This window comes from Desmodus rotundus, chromosome 1 (assembly GCF_022682495.2).
Source record: "Desmodus rotundus isolate HL8 chromosome 1, HLdesRot8A.1, whole genome shotgun sequence".
Taxonomy (NCBI): Eukaryota; Metazoa; Chordata; class Mammalia; order Chiroptera; family Phyllostomidae; genus Desmodus; species Desmodus rotundus.
This window is the reverse complement of record NC_071387.1, coordinates 161,396,170-161,417,485: the sequence shown is the minus strand read 5'-3', so window position 1 is coordinate 161,417,485 and position 21,316 is coordinate 161,396,170. Positions and strand designations below refer to the sequence as shown.

General features: G+C 39.9%; 2 protein-coding genes and 1 long non-coding RNA gene across 6 annotated transcripts in view; 1 reads left to right on the top strand and 2 right to left on the bottom strand.

Annotated features, from left to right (window-relative positions):
* Positions 1-244: 244 nt before the first annotated feature.
* Positions 245-11,306, bottom strand: LOC123480095 (uncharacterized). The gene is made up of 3 exons (XR_006655959.2): positions 11,152-11,306; positions 1,630-1,868; positions 245-1,486 (listed from the first exon to the last, which is right to left on the bottom strand). It is a non-coding gene; the product is annotated as an uncharacterized lncRNA (long non-coding RNA).
* ZCCHC9 (zinc finger CCHC-type containing 9) lies at positions 10,632-19,462 on the top strand. Of its 3 annotated transcripts, none has more exons than XM_024563639.3 (6): positions 10,632-10,732; positions 11,830-12,239; positions 15,059-15,209; positions 15,447-15,539; positions 17,432-17,500; positions 18,750-19,462. In XM_024563639.3, exons 2-6 carry the CDS (start codon positions 11,856-11,858, stop codon positions 18,866-18,868), a joined length of 816 nt encoding a protein of 271 aa, XP_024419407.2. In that variant the 5' UTR covers positions 10,632-10,732; positions 11,830-11,855; the 3' UTR covers positions 18,869-19,462. The 3 variants fall into 3 exon arrangements, with proteins under 3 accessions (XP_024419407.2, XP_053768146.1, XP_053768145.1); XM_053912171.1 differs by having other exon boundaries at positions 10,730-10,868; XM_053912170.2 differs by lacking the exon at positions 10,632-10,732 and adding an exon at positions 11,339-11,435.
* Positions 18,912-21,316, bottom strand: part of ACOT12 (acyl-CoA thioesterase 12) — a 48,578-nt gene continuing 46,173 nt past the window's right edge. Inside the window, exon 16 of one of the 2 annotated variants that reach the window (XM_024563538.3) lies at positions 18,912-19,047. The gene's annotated coding sequence lies outside the window, so the exon portion shown is untranslated. The remainder of the gene's footprint in view (positions 19,048-21,316) is intronic. The other variant, XM_053912169.2, reaches the window with a different exon arrangement.

Here is a 21,316-nt window from a genome sequence, read left to right as displayed (position 1 = left end):
AACTGGCTAGTCTATCCTTGGCCAAAATTCATAAAAGAGCTTATATTGAAAGCAGCTGAAAGGAGTTGTTCTGAGGTCAAAAGATTTGCCGTAAATTCAGGCTCAGCCACTAACCAGCTATATAACCAAGGGAAAATTATTTAACTTAATTGTCTTGGTTTTATTTCTAAAATGGAAATGATTTATCCCTTACTAAGATTTTATTGTGATTAAATAACATAAGGCAGTGACTCTGTTTTTTTCTTTTATTGTAGCCTATTGGAAGAAATACATTAGAACCCAGTTCATGGTTATACAAATAGTTCTTCTATATGTAATGTGTCATTTTTCTCTAACTTAGGTTTTTCAGCAGTTTGCCTATGATAATGCCTAGCTGGTTTCTTCATATTGATCCCATTTGGAGGTGTCACAACATAGACACGATTGATCATTAACCCCATCTCCAGGCCCTCTCCCCTTCCTGGAGGATGGACTGTGGGGTGGGAAGCTCCAAGCTTCTACTCATGACTTGGTCTTCTGGCGACCTGCTCCCATTTTGAAGCTGCCTAGGAACCCACCAATAGTCCCCTCATTAGAACAAAAGATACTCCTATCATCTAGGACATTCTAAGGGATTTGAGTGTCGAGAACTGAAGTCAAAGACCAAATATTACAACAGAAAATGCCCCTAGTGTTCTCATCATTTGGAAAATTAGAAAAATTTTAGGAGCTCTATGCCAGGAACTGGGGCAGATATTATATACTCTATTATTTCACAAGCTCTAGTCAATTATTAAAGTACATTTCAGAAAAAAAGATGAAGGAGGACATTTCATATGCACATACATATAAGTTCACTAAGAAGACTTAAAAATTCTAAATATGTGCCCATCTAATAACAAGTTTCAAAATACATGAAGCCCAAACTGACAGAACTGGAAGAGGAGAGACAAATACACAAATTCCTCTCTCAGTATTCCGTAGAACAAGTAGATGGATTATCAGGAAGAATCCAGAGGACTTAAACAAGAATATTCACTGTGTTTGGATCTACCTAGAAGCAGATTCGACACAGGATTCAACACAAAAGTGATTTCTGTGGGGAGGGAACAGGAGAAAGCAGATGCATTTAAACCATGGTGCTAGACCGAGAGGGAGGAAAGGAAGATTGGGTAGGAAGAGTCCCAGACTACAAAACAGTTCTAAGAAACGTTCATCCAGGCCAGTGGGCAGTCTTCATGCCTGTTGGAAGAGTCTTGTATCTTCTAAGGAAAGAATGGGCCTTGTTCATTTATGAGCTGAAAGCAGACCACAGGAAGCCTGGCCTTAGTATGAACACAATGGTTGATCCACAGGGCTAGAACTGGAGCTGTCAGCTCAATTACGCGAGAGAAGATCTTAGTGGTCCATTTTCACGGCCGCCACAGTCCGCCCTTTGCATCACACAGAGTCACCTTTGGGAGGAGCTTTTTCATGGTTCCCATGGATCTTGCCTCCTAAGGAAGATCTTAGAAAAGGGAGGTTAGCAATATGAACTATAGTTCCATTGCTGCAATTGATACCCCCATTGGTACCCCTCAACCTCCTCCATTACCCATTCTAAGTTTCCTTCATCTTCGTCTATCACTTTGGCAGACTTTGGTGGCTTACTTTGTTGTGTGAGCCAAATCTTCCATCCTGAGGCCTTGGCAGTTAATCCTGGGTTGTTTCACGTCCGGTTACCGTAGTACAAGGGAGTGCTCCCCGTGTCACTTGGGTGCCACACCGATTCCTCCCCGTCCCGTGGTGTAAAAGCAGCTCTGCCTTCTCTGCTGTCAGGATTTCACCCCTTCACAATGATGATGCTCCGTCTCACCTGCTGGTCCCCAGACATCCTGAATATGTTATTCCTTTTTGAATGTAAAAAATATTTCACAACAGCTTTTTAAAATTGAAAATCGAACTCAGTCTAATTTTTTAATGTGAAGGGATACATAGCTAATTTTAATGGAGGAAAACTTTTGCATAAATGATGCAGTATCTACAGCATTTAATCCAAAATAGAAATTAAATAATCACTATCTCTCTACATTAGAAATGTTTATCCTTTTTAATCATATATGCATTTTAATCATGGGCTTAAGATTTTCTTGGGAAACAACAAAATTGATGGAGCCTCAAAAACCTCATTAAAAAAGGTAAATAAAACTGCCATCTGAGATTTAGACTAGAAAAATCTGCACATGAGGGAGATCACTCATCTGTGAGACTAAAATCAAAGAATTGCCTTGGATCTAAGACTAACCTAAGAACTGCAAAACTTCCATAAGATGATTCAGAAAGAAAGCCAAATGAATTATATTCTTTCCTCTGTGGACAAAACCTATAGGAAGAGAAGACAAAGGGCCATCGTGGAACCTAGAAAAGGAGGACGTAGGGATCACGTCTGATAAATGGGCCTTTGCATCACTGGAGAAGGCCCTGCCCAGTTGCCACTAGTGACCCAATTCTCGTTTGTTCCTGTGGTGGGTATGGGGCCGGATTGTCTGACCTTCTTGCTTTGGGCCTGTATGTTCCATAAGTCACATATCCTAGTGCTAAAAATACCCAGGACAGAGGTCAAGGATTAAAGAAGTATACCGTAATTAATCATGTATTCATTCTATAAACATAACCTATATCTGACAATGAGTGAATGTAGTTTGAGAGATGTAACTATGGAATTGTAAATGTAGGATTTAAAAGAGGGTTTTCAAAAATTAGTTTTATGAAACTTAGAGTTACAGTGAAAAACGCAATGAACTGACAGTCATTTAGTTTTTTAACATATACATCAGTCTCCTTGCTTTTCAAAATATGCTTGACTCATATGGTCTATTTCTATATTCAATCCAACGATTCGGGGAAGAAATATCATATTTTAGCATCTCCACAAAACGTTTGCTTGCACAAAACTCAGTTGTTAGTACAAAAGCAGCTCTGAAAATAGAAATCGCTTTTAAATAATGCAGGTGAGGCTAAGCGGGAAGACCCTGGGCTTCCGGAATGTAAAAGCTGGGCTGCCGAGGCAGGGCGGCGAGCAGGCCCAGTGTAGATGCAGACACATGTGATTTGCGAGCCCTCTGCAGACATGGCTTGAATTACTTGGAACTCATCAGTACTGATGAGGCTCTAACTGCATTCAGGTGCACTTCAATCAGAACTAGATTATATCATTAAAATTAATGAGGCACTGGAAGACTTTAATGAGTAAAAGAGGGTTGGTTTTAAAGTCTTTATGCATTTTATTCATTTGGCAACAATTTGCTTGGCAGTGCAATCACATCTTTCTCTAGCAGACAGGTAAAAAGTTTGGGTTATTAAAGGTTTTAAGTAACACATTATATTCAGCACACTCCCTAGCACATCTCTTCAACATTCACTTAAATGGTCTAATGGTTAAGCTTAATTAAAACAGAGATCAATTTATCTTTTGCCATCCTGGAGTTTTAAGAATAAACACCAAACAATTGTTCTCTCTCAGCTCCCAAGTTTTCCAATGTATTGCTGAGATGCGGATTTTCTCTCTTTTAAAGCTGCTGGCACTTTTGGCCATTTTTTAAATCTCTTCTAGGAATATATTTATCACGAGTGTGTGTGGGGAGAAATCCAACTACCTCCAAATAGGGCTTTATTATGAGACTCAGACTATGAAACTGAGAAGGAAAGATCAATATTTGCCAGGTATCAATATGTACTTTAACATTATCCTAGCAAATAATAGAATGAAATATAACAGTCTCCCCTTATCCATGGGGAATACATTCTAAGACCCCCCTGGAAACAGCAGAGTGGAATATATATATATATATATATATAAAATATGTACATATTATATATATAAACATTATATATGTTTTTTACTGTACATACATACTTATAATAAAGTCTAATTAATAAGTTAGACACAGTAAGAGGTGAATAACAATACCAAATAATGACATAGAACAATTACAATACTCTGGTGCAACATGTTGGCAACAACCTGAACACACTTTCTGTTCATGTCTTTCACCTACAAATTTAATGCCTTTCCATCGTAACTTATAATGGGCGCTATGGCCAACAACAAAACTAGCACAAATTTCTTTTTCCATCGTCACAGTTTCACACAGATTTGTTCTTAACATAGATCTCAACAGCCTCAGCATATAGTTCTTTTTCATATTAAGTCAAGAACTTTCACAATTTCATTTAAAGGGAGCACTTTATGGCTTCTCTTTGGCACATCTGAACTGCCAGCATCGCTCGTCTTACAGCTGATTTGATAACCAAAGCGGCTCTGAAGTAACCAACTGTGGGTTGTGTCTAGAGGGTGGATACCCTGGGCAAAGAGATGATGCACATCTGGGCAGGATGGTGCGAGACTCCATCATGATACTCAGAACAGCGTGCAAGTTAAAACTTATGTATTGTTTATTAAATTTATTTCTGGAATTTTTCATTTAATATTTTCAGACCAAGGCTGACTGAAAGTCACCGGAACTGTGGAAAGCAAAACTGTGGGTAAGGGGTCAGGGGTGACTGCAGACAGTCATAGGAAGGTAACACGGGCAACAGCCGGAGCACAGCAAAGGATGAGACATTTATTTAAGTTGTCTGGCTTTAACAAATTCAACGTCAGTTAAGCTCTTGGTATCTTAGTTTTCCCCAAGTATGCATGAGTATTGCTATTCACAAGTATTGGTATATAATGAATATTACCACTAATAACTATTTGGGAAGCTTTCAAGCATAAGATTGCTTAATAAATAGTGGCTATTATTTTCTTGAACCTCTGCGCTCCACAAATAGTAGTTTCTAAACTAAAATTGAGATACCATTTGCAATAAGAAAGAGAACTTATACATGGCTAACAACCTGGTTCTTTGGTGCACAGTCTGGCGCTCAATCCACTGAGCCACACTAGCCAGGGCTTGATTCTTAAATAGTAAATAAAAGAATGATATATAAGTGAGCTTTACGAGAATCAAGATGAAAATATTACTTATAAAAAGGTTAAATATCAGCTTTTTATTTTTAAAATTGTAGTAGACATAACATTTACCATTCTAACAATTTTAAGTGTACAGTTTAATGGCGCTAAGCACATTTATGCTGCTGTGTAACCATCACCACCATCCTAAATATATATTTGAGATGAATACCCAATACAGGAAAAGCGGCAACACATATATAACAGATTGAAGACTGTACATTCAGATCAGCTTTTAAAAGAAGCCTCCCTGGTTGTTTTGTGCTCCTGCTCCAAAACACACTGTTTGGATACCTGAAGAACATACGCCCAACGTCGCTAATGTCTGTTTGAGAACTTGCTAGTGAATTCTGTGTTGAGCTGCCTTGGGCAGACCTGAGCCCAAATCCACATCTGCCCTCCCGCATTACTCCTTGGGGCAGTATTGGCATAACGTCAGTCTGCTCCGCTAGGCTGCTGGGGATTCTGGGGTACGAACTGTACCAGTTCATCTTCATAGAGCTCCCCATCACATACTCACATATTCCAGAACACATATATGACTTTGCACATTTTCCTGGCCCATAAATATTTCTTAAAATGTTGGTGGGACTTCTTTCCCAAGATCATTTGTTTTCTATGCCATATGTTTTGGAGGGCTACTTTTTCCCTACTATGTGATACTCTTAAATTAGTTCATTCTAAGTCATTATTATTTTTCTCCCGGAGACTTAGAGGTAGATTACTTCTTAGATATTAAATCTGCACTAAACATTTTGGCAGCTTGGGTATGTGCACCTTCATCCTTTGTACAGCATCAGCTTAAATTCCACTCTTCAAATCTTCCTGTATGTGTGTGCATGTGCTTTATTTACACAAGCATTTCAGTTTATTGGCTAGGGGAGTTAGATTATTTCTTTTTTTGCCTCGCCCCCATCACCTCCCTTATCTTTATCTCTATCTCCAGCTGTCTGGAACAAATCGTATTGTAACCTTTTCCAAAATCTCTTAGGAAGAATACAGTTATCTATAATCTGTATTACCAGTGTAACGTCCCCACTTTTCACCTTACTAGTGGCTTACCAGACTGCTCGTTTACCCTCACAGGCTGTTGGCTGCTTACAGGCAAGAACTCCGTCGTTTTTATGTATCTAGCATTTAACAAGGTACTGGCAAACAGTAGGTATGAAACAATGCTTTTTCCTCGCCTACCCCACTTTATAGAATCTCACTGGTAACTAGACATTGCCCGTTAGTCCCTCTGAAGGAACAGTCTAATTCCCACATCAGGTCTTGCCTTCGGTTTGTAAAAACACACCACTTGTAAAGGGCAATACAGTGAAGCTCAATAATTCGTTGCTGAGAAAACCAACAATACCAAAGAAAAAGTAAAAAAAATAGGGTAATTTGTAGTTGCAAGTCAGGTAGTAAAACTCTGTCACTAGAAGTGTGTTCTAGGTAACCACTTAACTTCCCTGACACTTTGTTTACTGATCTATCAAACGGTAACGTAAGACTTTTAAAGGTATTTCTCTGAATCTATATGTAATTGGAAATTCTCATGTGCTGTCTCAAAACTCCCATGGACTAAAAAACTTTTAAGTAATTATCCTAACTGTAATGCAGACTCATTAAAGAACATTTATAAAATGGTAAAGAAACTCAGAATTCCACGCCCCCCAGGCCTTATTGTAAGGGACCGTAAAGCAGGGTTCCTAAGGGCTCATAAATCACCAACGGATTTTCAAGGAAAAAGCTATTCGAGTGTCACGGATCTGGATCTCATTTTTACTTTCAGCAGTAGGGTCATTAATCTTTTTCCTCTCTGTCTTGATTTTTCTGTATACTTAAATGAAGTTCAATAAGTGACCAGACAGTTCTAAGCACAGTATTAAGTACATTTTTTCTATACCCAACCCTCTTCTCTAGATCTATTTTATGGGATCTACTATGTGAAATAAAAAAACTTTATATAGTTCTTCACTGCGTAAGCTCTAAAGGGTAAAATGCACTTTTCATTTGGCTAAAGAACTAATTTGACAAAACGTGGTCCTACCCTTCCTTTCTAGACTCAGTACCCTTCCTCACAAATTACTCTACAGTTAAATAGGTTGGTTTGGAGCAGCCCACGCTAGTGTGAGACTCAGACTCAGTGACAGAGCTGGCTCGCCCAGGCTGGGCCTTGGACACTCAGTCTTGCAGTACCTACTAGTCATTCTACCGCGCTGGCTAAGCACCGTGTACTCTGAGAGTCTAGGCAAGAATGAGGATTTAAATTTTAATGGCAGTGGTTTCAATTCCAGTTATGATGGAATGAGAACACTCTCCCCGTGTGTCCCACTGAATGCAGCTGTAAAACATAATGCATAGATCAGCTGGTTGAGGACTCTGGAAAATAAATAGTAGGCAAATTAAAAAAGAATAATTCTTTTTTTTAATCCTCACCTGAGGACATGATCATTGATTCGAGAGAGAGGATAAGGGAGGGGAACTTTGATATGAGAGAGAAACATTGATCGGTTGCCTCTCATACACACCCAGATTGGGGCCTGAACCCATAGCCTAGGCATGTGCCCTGACCAGGAATCTAATCCGTGACCCTTCAGTGTTGACTCACCAGGGTGAGGAGGGATAATTCTTAAAAGACTGGAATTTAAATTCACTGAACCAGTTCTAAGTTTACATTCTGGATTTTATCCTGGGTATCGTGGACAGCATTTTGTATATACTTTGAGTTGTTTTACTCCTCATGAAAAACTGAAGCAGGCAATTGACTTCTTTAGACTTGTGTTAAGGCTTTATCTTTTGGTGGGTGGCAATTCAAATCTCAGTTTATTTCATTAAGCCTCTGAGTTTGCCTTGTGCATGCAGGCCCAGGGACCAGCTTGAGACTTGCGAGCGATTCACATACAGAAGTAGAGGAATACTCCTTTAGGCTCTGTTCCTTCCGGAACTCTCCCCTCACTATCCAGCTATGGCTGTTGCATGCTTTTTATCTCTGGTTCCTTCAGCCGGAGATGATGGTGGGCTTCCTATTGCAGTTTTAGCTGCTCGTGCACTTTGTGACTATGGCCCACCCTCAGGGTGAAGACACGTGCGTGCGCAGGGACGCTCACCCGAGTGCTGGTCGCTGTTTCAGGTTTTGACCCCTCCACTAGTGTCTGCTTTTAGTTACTCTTCCGAACCCCCAGGCAGTTGTTGTTTGTATTTTGTCCAGGATGTATAGTTATCAGAAGAAGAGATGTTTTGTAGAAATTGTGTATCATCATAACAAACAAATTTTGTTTAAAACATAAAAATGTATGGCCTGTGCAAAAAACTACAATAATTTAAAACAGTATCTGGCAATGGTCAGCTTCTTAAATTGTGCAGTGTTTGCACAAACATGTACTTTATAATTACCTCATGTTTTATATCCTTTTCTGTATGCATAGCCCACTTAACAATTTTCTAAAAGTGAAGTACTCCGGCCCTTCACAACCCAAACTCTAGCTCCTCACTTAATTTACCCTGTGGATAATACTGCTATGAAAATAACACATATCCAGTATTTCAATTATATATGAATGGAAAAATTTAATAAAAAGATAATCCCTTGAATTATAAAAGTGAATAAATTCTCAAAAAAAAAAGACTCATGTAAGGATAACTTAGTGAAGTCTGGTTTAAAAGTGGGTTCAGGCGAACAATCCCCTGCAGTATTCCAGAGTAGCAGAGCCCACACCTTCGGACTGAGATCCTCGTTCAAATCCTGACTCTGCCTCTTACTAGATGTGTAACCTGGGATAAGTTACTTCAACTCTCCAAGCTTATTTCCTCATTGTTAAATGGAGAAAACAGTAGTACTTACTTCTCAAGATATTGGGAGAATGAATTAGGTGACGAATGTAAAGCATTCAGCAGTGTTAGTTACCTATAAAATGTTCAGTTAGCTATCAATAGCACTAACAGCAACATTTTCTTCTGAATCCCAAAGGATTTCCATGACCTATTTATTCAATTACTAATATTTATTTGACATAATTTAACAAAAACACATTGAGACCATGTTCTTTCACTTCCAGGAATGAACAACCTACAGTCTGAAATTCAGCACAATGGTGAAGGACAAGTTTTAGCTGCATGCACCCTCTAGTGGCTTATGTCATGAGCAGGTACCTGGCTTCTGTGAAGAAAATCCCTTTATGAAATGACTAGGTTAACAGTGCTGAAGACACTACGGTATGAACAGCACTGTCGTATGATTTAGAAAGCTCTCCCTATTCAAGAGCTGGAGGACTTGTCTTTCAACAATTTCCCTACCATAAGACCTAGGTAGGATATTTGTGACTTTTACAATACCAAACCCCACCACTTTCACAGTAGACTTTATTCTTCCTCTTAATGAAAAGTGGGTTGGTTTCTAGTTTGCTTTAACAAGCAGTGCAAAGTCCTTATTCTTCATTTAGTTATCAAAAATGAACTGAGCACTAAATACATACCAGGCAACGGGGATACAATAAACAACTTGTTACACAATTCGTTATATATTTACAAATTTGAAAAATACTGTAAGGAAGCATAAACTGCCATGAGTGTACAATAGGGGATTGGCATAGTTTGGGGGGAGGGGACATTGGAAAGATTACTTGAGAATAAAAACATTCAAAGCCTTGAAGCGTCAGTAGAAATTAATGGAAGGAAAAGGAGTATCATAAAAGAAAACGGCCTATGTAGAGGCCTGGAGACAGCAGGGAACATGGGGCATTTGCTAAACTGAGGGAAGGTTCCTATGCACGGAGTTCAGAGGAGGAAGATTGTGCAAGTTGAAGATAGTGAAGCAAGCAGGGACTTAATACCATGTTAAGGAGTTTGAATTTCATCCTAAGAACAATGGGAAACTATGCAAGGGCTTAAAGCAAGAGAACACCTGATTACATTTTTCAGAAGTTCACTTGGTTAAAGCATGAAAAATGGACCTCAGGGAGTGCAAGTACGAATTCGCAGACCAGCTGCCGGTAATCCGGATGAGATGTTTAAACCTGTGACAAGGGAGGCGGCAGTAGAGAAGAAGAAGCGAACAGATAATTTAAGTGATAAAATAGATCCAGCATGTTGATGGGGATGGGAGCAAGAGTGGGTAAGAGAGGTACAACTGGTGGTGGTCGTTAGGGAGGGCTTGTTGACAAAATGAGCTGTTTCGGAGACCAGTGTTTAAGAAGAGAACTTTGGCTACAGTGTAATATAGTTCAAGTGAATGCTTAAGTAGCGATGGGCAGAAGGACCACGAGGCATCGCCTTCTATCAACGGGGCCCCCGAAGTCTTTATTATAGTTCTAGCACAGAGATCCACACCCGCTGCGCTAATGCTTTTTACCTTACACCTGCCTAGAAAGCTCTTAATTCCCTCCCACAGCGGCTTTCACCAAATTTTTGTTTTCCTAAATTCAAAGGTCATCTTTTTAAGAAAGCGCTCCCCCGGTCCCACCCCACCTATCTTCCCGTCCGTTTCGCCACTGAAATGTCCCAGACAGCACGGAGGGAGCAATCTCCGTCTTCGAGCTCCAGGTGTCCAGTGCAGCGCCCTTCAAACTCCAGCCGCTCAGCCAACTTCCCCGTAGCCACCTTCACCCGCCAACCAGGAGCCCCTCGACTCCGCCGACGGCCCAAAGACCCAAGCCCACCCTGGCCCGCAGGAAGTGACGCGCTCGCAAGGACGACGTGCTTCCGGTGCCAAGGCCGCCTCCGGGTGACGGGCTTCTCTGGCCCGCTGACTCCGCTGCTCTGGAGGATTCACGTGTGGTAAGGAGACGCGGGCGGTAGGACTTGAGGGGTCCGGGACAGCCCCCAACGCGGTAGGGTGGCCTCGGTGGTTCCCTGGGACCCGGCTGGAGGGCAGCGGGCTTGGCTGCTAGCACCCCGGGGCCCTCAGCAGCAGGTAGGGCTGCAGCGCCGGGCTACGCGGCCTCCCGCGACGCCCGCGCGGGGACCGGCTCCGCGGTAGGGCGCTGGCCACCCGCGCCGGCGCGTAGGTCCCGCCGGAGCCCGCCCTGCCAGTAGACGCGGGCCGCCCGGGCTTGATACTCGGAGCTGCCCCTTCCACGTCCTCGGGGGAAGCGTAATCCACCTTCACTCGGACAGTCTCACGATCTGCAGTGACGAGTGTGTGCGCGTGGTGACGAGTGTGTGCGCGTGGTGCCAGGTGACGCACAGCATCTCACCTGTTCACTGGTCCCGCCCCTCGGGTTGTGTTGAAGGGGTTTTCGACCGCGAGAGCTGAAGTTTTTAAACATTGTTTGCTGCGCAGGATGCTGCCGTAAGAGGAGTGCAGCTTGATTGAAGATGATTTGCTAGACCCAGTCGCATCACGTGACTGTGTACACTTTTATATATTTCACTTATCAGTCTGCCGGAAAGAGTTGTAGTGACAAGCCACGTGAAACCTTGTGTACAATCTGCCAAAGCGGATGGTTTGCGTTGAAATGGCAGGTTAACAAGACTGGAAGTGAGTAGCCCTGGGACTTAGAGATAGGAAAAGAAACGGCTAGGAAAGCTGCGAAGTTTGGAAGAGTAACTTAATTCACTGTTATTACATTGTGACTTAAATTTTGCAAAATAATCTGGCTTCTTAATGAACGTTTTCCAATTTTAAGCAAGTATTTATATTATAGTGGGCATGCTCTTGTTTTTTACTGGTGTGGCTTCTGTGGTAAGGGCTACATTTACATTGCAGGACTATGCAGCACATTATAGAATTAAATCTACAGATACCTAAATGAAATTTTAAAAAACATTTTAATAATTCAAACTTTCACATATGGGCATATGTGATATAGTTATATGTCATGTATTTTTAGGTTTTTACTTTTAAATGACTAATCGCCATGCTTGTCTTACAGCTTGATGTCGTACCTCTGGTGAAACCATGACCAGATGGGCCCGAGTTACTACCACCCATAACAAAAGACCCTTGCCTGCAACATCATGGGAGGATATGAAGAAGGGGTCCTTGGAGGAAAAAAGCCAAAACCTCCCAAAGAGTAAACGACTTGAAGCCAATAGGCTGTCCCTTAAAAATGATGCACCCCAAGCAAAACACAAAAAGAACAAAAAGAAAAAGGAGTACTTAAATGAAGATGTGAATGGATTCCTGGAATACCTAAGACAAAACTCCCAGATGGCTCACAATGGGGAGTCAATAGCAACAAACAGTCAGGAAGTAAGGGAAGAAATTGCAGTTGCTTTAAAGAAAGATAGTCGCAGGGAAGGAAGACGATTAAAAAGACAAGCGGCAAAGAAAAATGCAATGGTAAGATTATCACTTCTACCAAAATATTACTTTATGTGGCTAGAAACTCAGGCATATGTTCATATCTTAGCAGTCTGATGGCTGTTAGTACTGGATGTATAAAGCATCTCTGTGAGGGCTAGTAACTGCATGCTCTGTACTTTGCGTACTCATTAACTATTAGAACCCACTGCAAACGTGGTGGCATTCCCACGCTATGGGTAGAAGACACTAAGGTGCAGAGAGGGTAAGTTTCTTGCTGAAAACCACTTAGCTAGTAGCAAATGTGAAATTCAAACCCAGGAAAAAGTGTTAACACTTGATTGCTTAGAATGCTGGCTGGTACTATGTAAGTAGTGTTATTAAATGCATATGAATCTAAATGGGCTGCTTACTATGCAGTCCATCCCCCCCCCCCATTTTTTTTTCAAACCCAGAGTCTGACTTCAAAACTTGTATCTCATATCTGTCTCCAAATAGCCCTTTTTAAAACAGCCATTTTTAAGAAAGATCAAAATAAGTGGGAAGGTTGAGTACAACAGGTTAAATAGGTGTGGTTCTGGTTACTTGGAAAGGATGTACTTTTGTCTTTATGCATGAAAAACTGAGACACAAGAAGGAGCTCTAATACAAATCACAGTAGTTAGTAATAGAGCAGCAGAGTTAAAACTTCTTGAGACTCTCCCTAGTCATTGCTCCTTCCCTCCCATTTTACACCCAGAGGAATGCGGGGGGCTGCAGGTTTATTTCCGTGGTGCCCAGCCCTAGATTTTAAACTGTGTCAGACACAGTCAGTGAAATACTCTGTATAATTCTTTCCTTTCTCTAAGTGAATTCCCCAAGTCTTCTAGCAGGATACTACATAAGAATCAGGATTTGTTATCATTTTATGCTTTTCATTTTTTATTAGAATTACTAAACGTAGAGCTCTGTTTGTGCCGGTGCAGGCTCGAAGTGTTAGAGCTGCCGTAAATGTAGCTTCTGACATTTGCAGGGTGGGTTGGTGCAGCGTCGTATTTAAAGATAGTTACTTACAGACAATACTGACGAGACATTCCTTGCGGATAAAGGGGGATAGGAAAGAGAATTATTGCTATTTGGATCAGGATAGTTTTGTTTAGATTGTACAATTATTTTTAAGTCAAGTTAGACGTAATTTAATTTAAAGATAATGTCATTGACATAAATCGCATGGTGACTTGCATACCATTTGAAAAAGGTTAATACTGTGACCTTTTAAGAGAAGTTAATGTTTGTAATTAAGGCGTAAAGACATTGTTCTTTTTTGGTTTTTGGTTTTGTTTTCAAAGGAATGCTGTATATTAAAGTATATACTTTAAATAGTATGCCTTACTGTGACCTACCTTCAACTGGTTTTCTTATAATTTTCTTAATACCTCATACTTAGCATCAGTTCTTAATTGCTAATAAATTAAGATGTAGATACTTACTAGTTTGTTTTCCCACAATCCCATTTACATAAAATTTAAGGATCATTCAAGAAACTTGTATTTGAAATTTACATAAAAACTAATCAGTGAGCTGTCAGGTTATTAGAGACCACCTTGACTTCACCAAAAGCCTAAGACCTCTTAGGTTGGTGATCCAAAGTTTCGCATTAGCCTGTCCTGCAGTTGTAGAGTAAATGCATTTTCCTGCCTTGGGCAGGGGTTTCAGTTGTTCGGAGTGTCGTCATCATGCACTGAAAGGTTTCGGGTTTGCTTCCCAGTCAGAGCACATGCCTATAGGTTGTGGCTTCGATTTCTGGTCCACGCGTACGGGAGGCAGTGATCACTGATCAATATGTCTTTCTGTCTCTCCCCCTCTTTCCCCCCCTAAAATTAAACATATCGTTGGGTGAAGATAAATAAATAAATAAGTAAATGCATTCCTTTGTTTAGACCAGCTCATTCTAAATGTAAAAGATACTGAAGAATAAAGGAACTCATTTTTTCCATTGTTATTAAGCAGGAAAAAAAAAAGAAAGGACATAGTGGTAAAATGTTATGTTTTATTTTGTCTATTGAATTTACTTTCTTAAAAACTTACTTTTACATTTATTTTGAAAAAAAATTATAGATGAACTATTTGTTATCCAAGAACTATATGTCTTTTTCCAGTTTAAATAACAGTTTAAATTTGATTATGACTGATGTTCTCATTCAGTGCAGCAAAAAATCCTCCAAATTGCTAGACAGTATATAAAAAAAGCAAACCATTGTCCAGTGTTATGTTGTAGCTAAATAATTCATCTTAGAATTATTCCTTCAAAAGAATTGTGTATGCATTCTAAAAAATGAAACATCTATTTTTGAATATTAAAGGATATGAGTTATAAAGATATTAAAACTGTAAGGTATACTTTTTGGTATGAAATTTATTTTGTGATTTGAATCATAATTTTAAATGGAATCATTTAACCCAAATTCATTCAATTATATGAACTTTAAATGTGCAAGTATTAATTTTGAGTGATAATTTTTATGTATTGTCTACTCCAAAAAACTCAGTTTTTGTAGTTAGACAACTGCATTAATGAACTATTTAGTCCACACTTGCTTAATTCATTTAAGTGATGATCTCTTACAGAGCCCCCTCCAACTTTGTGTCTGAAATTGATGGATTGAGGGTTTTCAAAAACACTGAGACCCTGGTGGAAAGGACATTTCTTATTGTTGAGGATTGTGTAAAAGGCTTTTTTATCCAGATAAAGTCTGAGATTTCAGAAAAAGTGCTAGATCACCTTACGATGAGAAATGGTTCAAAGATATTTTCGATGACAAGAATTGATAAAGCCAGTGCAGGTTTGCAGTGTGGAAACTAACATCTTGTTTTCCCAGGTGTGTTTTCATTGTAGAAAACCTGGCCATGGGATTGCAGATTGCCCAGCCGCCCTTGAGAGTCAAGACATGGGCACTGGAATCTGTTACCGATGTGGATCTACAGAGCACGAGATAACCAAGTGCAAGGCTAACGTAGACCCAGCTCTTGGTATGTTTTTTTTTCTTGTCAAATTTTGATTTGCTTATCAATAGTGAGAAAGTGGCCAATAAGTAGCCAACTGGGTTTTTCTGTTGACAGGGTTATGAGTGTACTACTTCCTGAAATAAGATTAAATTATAAATTATGTAAAAACTTATTTTCTTCTCAGAGTATTTTAAAATAATATGAATTACATGACTTGTAATATACATGGCTGACTTAACGGGAACTGTTTGACCCTTACAGGTGAATTTCCTTTTGCAAAATGCTTTGTTTGTGGGGAAATGGGGCACCTGTCCAGATCTTGCCCTGATAATCCCAAAGGAGTCTATGCTGATGGTGAGTACTGTTACCCTCGCATGTCAGACCTGGTGAGTCAGCGTGCGGTTGTATTTAATTTACAGTGTTAGCCAGTTCTTGAAGGCAGTTTTGAATAAGTAGCAAAACCTTGAGAATTTCATTATTTTTATCAATCGCTATTCTATGTACTGGACTTTTTGGGTAATATGACTGGATAATAAGTCAAATCAGAAAAAACTCAGGTAAGTATTTCAAACTCTGCTTGCTTTAGCATCATTATGAGAATATACTATAAATTTCTACTTTTAAACGTAACAGAAGCAAAGGGATTATATCTCAAACTAATATAAGATTTTAAATATGAGATTTAAAAAATAGTATTATGAATTTAACCTCAGTCTAGCATACCATTTTGTGTAAAAGGCTGCTTATGCTATCATATTTGTAGTAATTTTTGTTTCTGAACGTTTTCCTTATTGTCTGGCGTGGGACTGTGTAACTTTATTTATCTTTAGCTCAGCTAATGTGCTAAGGTCCTCACAGTCTATGATGTCTAAAAGTCCAAGGAGATTGTCGTGTGTTAATGTGAGTCACTTGTTAACGTGATGGCCGGCACCGTCTGTTCAGGACACCTGGTGTTCGTGTCCTGGGTTCCACTGGAGAAGTCCGGTGGAGAAGCTTAGCTTTTGGAGTTAGTCAGACTGGTTACAGCTGCGCACCGGCACTGAACTAGCTAGGGGACGTTGGCCGTGTTATTTCATGTTTCTCATCTCAGTTTCTTCGCCTATGAAATGGAGATGGAAAAAAACTACATATTTCATTTGCTTATAAGATGCATATTTTTTCCCATTTTAATATCTCTGAACCAGAATGTATCTCACCAGTGGTAGGTCCCACATAATTGGCATGTTTTCTTTTTTTCTGAGAGGCATGTAGAACAGTGATAGATCTTATAATCAATGGTATCTTACTTAGATTTAATGAATTATGGTATTCGCTTTGAAAAGTTATAAGGATTAAAATAGGTTATTTCATCGTGGCTCCATAAACGGTGTGGAGGCCTGGGCCTGGAAAAGCACTCAAGAGTGCCTTTTAATTTTGAGCCTATGAAGCAGGTCTTGTAACATGACTAATGAACAAAGATGGTTTTGGACGGTCAACCAGAACGACTAAATATTTTTTAAAAAGTGCAGCAAGAAGAGCAGATCGCAGAGAAGTGAGAGGTCTGTATCCTGTAGGATCATTTTCTGAGTCAGTTACTTGACGTTATGAGCGTGGTCACGATGATGCTTGATCGTTACGCAGAAGACTCATTTTAGAAACCACAGTCCTGCAGTGTTGCGTAAAGTAGGTACGCAGGCATTTTAATTAGGGCTAGGGTGCCTGGCGGCTAGGAGGCATAGAAACAAAAGTTAACTTTTATTCCTTTCATAACTGCTCACCCCCATCTGACCTGTACTGCATAGCAGTGGTTTCTAACCTGTTTTTGAGGGGGAGGGGGGCGGTCAGTGATCGTTAGAGAGTGTGGTAAAGACTGGACATCCTTGGCGAATACATTAGCACACACATTTCACTCACAGGTTTAAGAGTTTGCAAACCCTTGCCTATCCAACCATGGTCCAGGCTTCTGTGCAGTGGCTCTTGGACATTCCAGAGAACAAGTGTATTCCATCATACCTCTCCCCTCCTCCCACTTCTCCCTGAAGGCCAGGTGCAACAGAAGGGTAGGCACAGTTTAGTGCTCTGTGAGGTCAAGAGGAATGGGGAATGCACTTATTGATAGGAATGGTGGCACCCACCTGTGTTCCTGGCTCCAGCTACCTTTGCAGTTGACAAGGTTGGGAGGACCAGCTAAGGTATGAAAGTGCTTTGAGATATTAAGAGCCCTATGTAAGTGTGAGAGGTTTTCAATGACTTTGTTCTTTTACTAGGTGGCTGCTGCAGACTTTGTGGCTCTGTGGGACATTTTAAGAAAGACTGCCCTCAAAGTCAGCATTCAGGTGAGATTTCTGGGCTTTCATTTAGAAGGGAGAAGATTAGCAATCCTCTGTTTTTGCTGCATTTTATTATTGTTTGAGGTACTACTGAATTTAAGGCAACCCGGCTTCCTGCTGCAGTGATAACCTAACCATTTCTCAGTCAGCAGGAGGCACGGTAGTAACTGAGCATTCGCTGCTGTTCTCAGGTGAGGAAAAAGTGATGAGCGCTAGAGGACCCTGATCTTATGACGCATCTTATTCATAAACAGTTATATTTGCCAACTCATTTAATAATAGGGCCAGTTCTGTAATTTAAGTATGAATTCACTAATAAGATATGTGAAAATAACTTTTAATATTCTTATAATTGAGTATCCTCATAATATGGTTTGCTTTATATGTACCTGAAGGATTCAGAGTTGGTTGCAAAAACTGCCAAAAATAATGAAATTGTGTTCTCTACACACAGTATCTGCCCAGTTTTATTTTCTTCTAAATGAAATAGTATCCTAGGTCATCAAAAACGTTACAGATCTTCACTATACTTACGGCAGATTTGGGGGGAAGTGGAGACCATTACATTAGTTTACCTAGATTAGAATGATGATAATCCTGTGTGGAAGAAAGCAAGATAGCCCAACAGTACTTCTTAGAGGGGAAAAAAACATATTTATTTTTATTTCAAATAGTCATAGTACTATACAAGTAAGTCTGCCCAATTTTACATCCTGCATCTAACATTTAAATTTGAAAACCAAGAGTTCTTGTTTATAATCTTGTCTAGAAGTTAGTCTTTACTACATTGTAGGCAGTAAGATTGAAATGATGAAGTGGAATTTGAATTCTCCCTCCTGGGAGGATTGCCATTTCCCAAATGACAAGACTGACAAGCAGATGTTGTATAATTTCACAGGTGGAATCTTGTGCATTTAAAAGTGATGCTTCATAAGTCTTGCTGTTTACAGACTCTTGGAATTCATTGACTCCGTAATGATGAACTCTGGGAAAGAATGAGAGCGCTTTCTCATCAATTTGTGCATTGCAAAGCAGTTGCTACATTTCCCTAATTGGGATGAGAAATTGCCTGTACTACTCGGAAATCAAGGATTATAATCAATTACAGAATTGCTCACTTTCCTTTAGTGATGGAGTATTCCCTCCTTGTGATTATTCATGTCAAAACTAATTCCTTTGCTAAATCAAAACCAACATAGGTGGATGTATTTGATTAGGGTTTTTCTTACATTCTGACTTTTCTGTTCCTTGACAGATCAAATGGTTACAGTTGGTCGCTGGGCAAAGGGAATGAGTGCGGACTATGAAGAAATTTTGGATGTGCCTAAACCACAGAAACCCCAAACAAAGATACCTAAAGTTGTTAATTTTTGATAATAATTAGTACTGTCATAAATTTCTGCCTTGTTACATTCTGAACTGTGCCTTCTTTACACATTGGAGCTGGGCTCCCTGGAGAGGCCCGTGTTGTAGCCGTCGGTGTGGTCCAGGTGTTCAGACAGTTTCCTGAGTCCTGTCCAGCAAGGAGCACTCATGCTGCGTGGAGGAAATCCCTGAAGAAAAGCATAAGATGTTTAAATTGGATTCTTTAAAAGAAATTTTTTAACAGATGGAATTTAGGTGTATGTAAGTGGTTACGTAGCCAATTTTAACAATCATCTTTTCCTTGAAAACAAAATTATGCACTCACCTGAACCACCCCTAAACAAAGGGTAACTACTCTGCATTTAAAAATGAATTTTTAGTTATATTGTTTTTTAGGTTCAAAGTATCAGTTTATTTATAAGTTGCCACAAATTCTGCTGTATTTTTACAATACTTAATAAAAACTTACTTGCTATTTTACTGAATAACTAATTCTGGATTCAACTAGCCCTTGTCCATTAACAGTGTCTTTGGTTAATTTGGGTTAATTTTTGTTTCAGTTTTCACATAAAGAATTACACATGAGTATTTTTTAGGTTAAAATTGAAGAGCTCTTTCTTTGCCCTTGATTTTCAAGAAAGAAATTCCAGCCAAAATTCAGTTTGAGGTATTTAACCAGAGTGATGGCACATAGCAAATTGTACATCATAAGTAATAACATTTTGCTGGTATGTTTTAGAGTCAGGGTGAGATGCAGTATCACCACAACAGAGAACACTAAACAGACACCCACTACCTTCTTTGATGTGATGAATACGTGCATACTTACTACATATATTTCACAGGGCTTAAGGCTCCCATTGTACTATGTAATGGAATGACTCTAGTGGATTGTGTATTTCATTTGGAATTTTACCTGATTGGATACATTTGTAACTAAAGGAAACAGCTGTGATTAGTTACTGATGCTTCAAAAGCAAAATATTTACCAAATAAGAAAAGAAACACTTTCCTCATTTAATATCTGCACAACTCAACAGTTCTAGTCTTACTAGAAGCTGTTCTTTCATTTTCAGTGAGAGAGGAAAACATGGCGGGATACGGCTCAACATCCCAAAGCCAAGGAAGTGGGTGCATTTAACAGGAGTCGCACAAGTCATGGGGCTGGAGGACAGCAATGCTCTGTAGTTGTTAAGTCCAAACAGCTGACTGATTTCACCTGTCCTATCGGGAGCAAAAGGCTCTGGAGAGCCTCGCACCTGTCGGCTGCAAGTCTGATGTTTTTCATGCAGTCTTCAGCAGAGGTGTTGGTGTCCGTTTTGTCTTCCTAGGGTTACTTCGTTTATCATTTTAATGATCTATAAATTAGGTCATTAGAAATAAACTGCAGGTACAAATGTAACATTAAAAGAGTGTATGGACACTCAGAGGGATTCATCAGATAAACTCTGACATCCTGAGAATGTATTTCTTGAAAGAAATTATAGATGTTTATTTTCTTAGCTAAAGAGGAAGAGAAACTTAGTTTATTCCTTACTATTTCCCAGAAACATACTATGCTCTTAATACTTTCTTAGGCACATGGGATTGTGGCAGTGAATCAAACAAGGGCACATGCATTCTAATGGGGCTGAAGAATGGAGTGGAGACGTAGGGAAAAAACGCATCAGAGCCCTAGCTGGTGTGGCTCGGTGGATTGAGCTCTGGCCTGCAAACCGAGGGGTTGCTAGTTTGATACCCGGTTGGGGCACAGGCCAGGGTTGTGGGCCAGGTCCTGGGGGGTGGGGTGCGTGTGAGAGGCAATCACACACTGATGTTTCTCTCCTCCTCCCTCCCTTCCCCTCTCTAAAATAAATTAAATGTTTTAAAAAATATATCAGAAGTATCAACATATATCAGAAAATAGAAATATTTTACTACATTTTTAAAATATTTTCTTGAATGTCCTAAGACTTAGTGATAAGCACTCTTCCTTCAGGCCTTTGAAAACATCTCTTCTTAACAAGCCTATCTCCACTTTTCTGTGGCTGACTCCTTAATCTACATCAGGCCTAATACCCTTCGTTTCAGTCCCATGTTCTCACCCACCTGCTGGACGGTCCTACTTGGACGTTATACTTAACACCTCAAACTCAAGATGGCTTTAAACACTCTTACCCCTTCCCCCTGGGGGGTGGTGGGGGAGACAAACCCAAAAGACTAATTTCCCTTCTTTCTTCCCCCCCCCCCCCACTATTGTATTCCAAGCCACTAGGCTTGAATCTCAGCTTGCTCTTTTCCTGACTTTCCCCACTCCCAACCCCATAGTCAACCCTCCCTTATTTCTTCTGGCCTCTGCTTTACAGTCAGCTTCTCTATGGCCAGACTTACAGAAAGTAGCTCCTTCCTCGTCCCAACAACTTTTTATTCTCTTGTTCTCTAATTTTCTCCATAATTTGTACCCCTACCTAACACTAG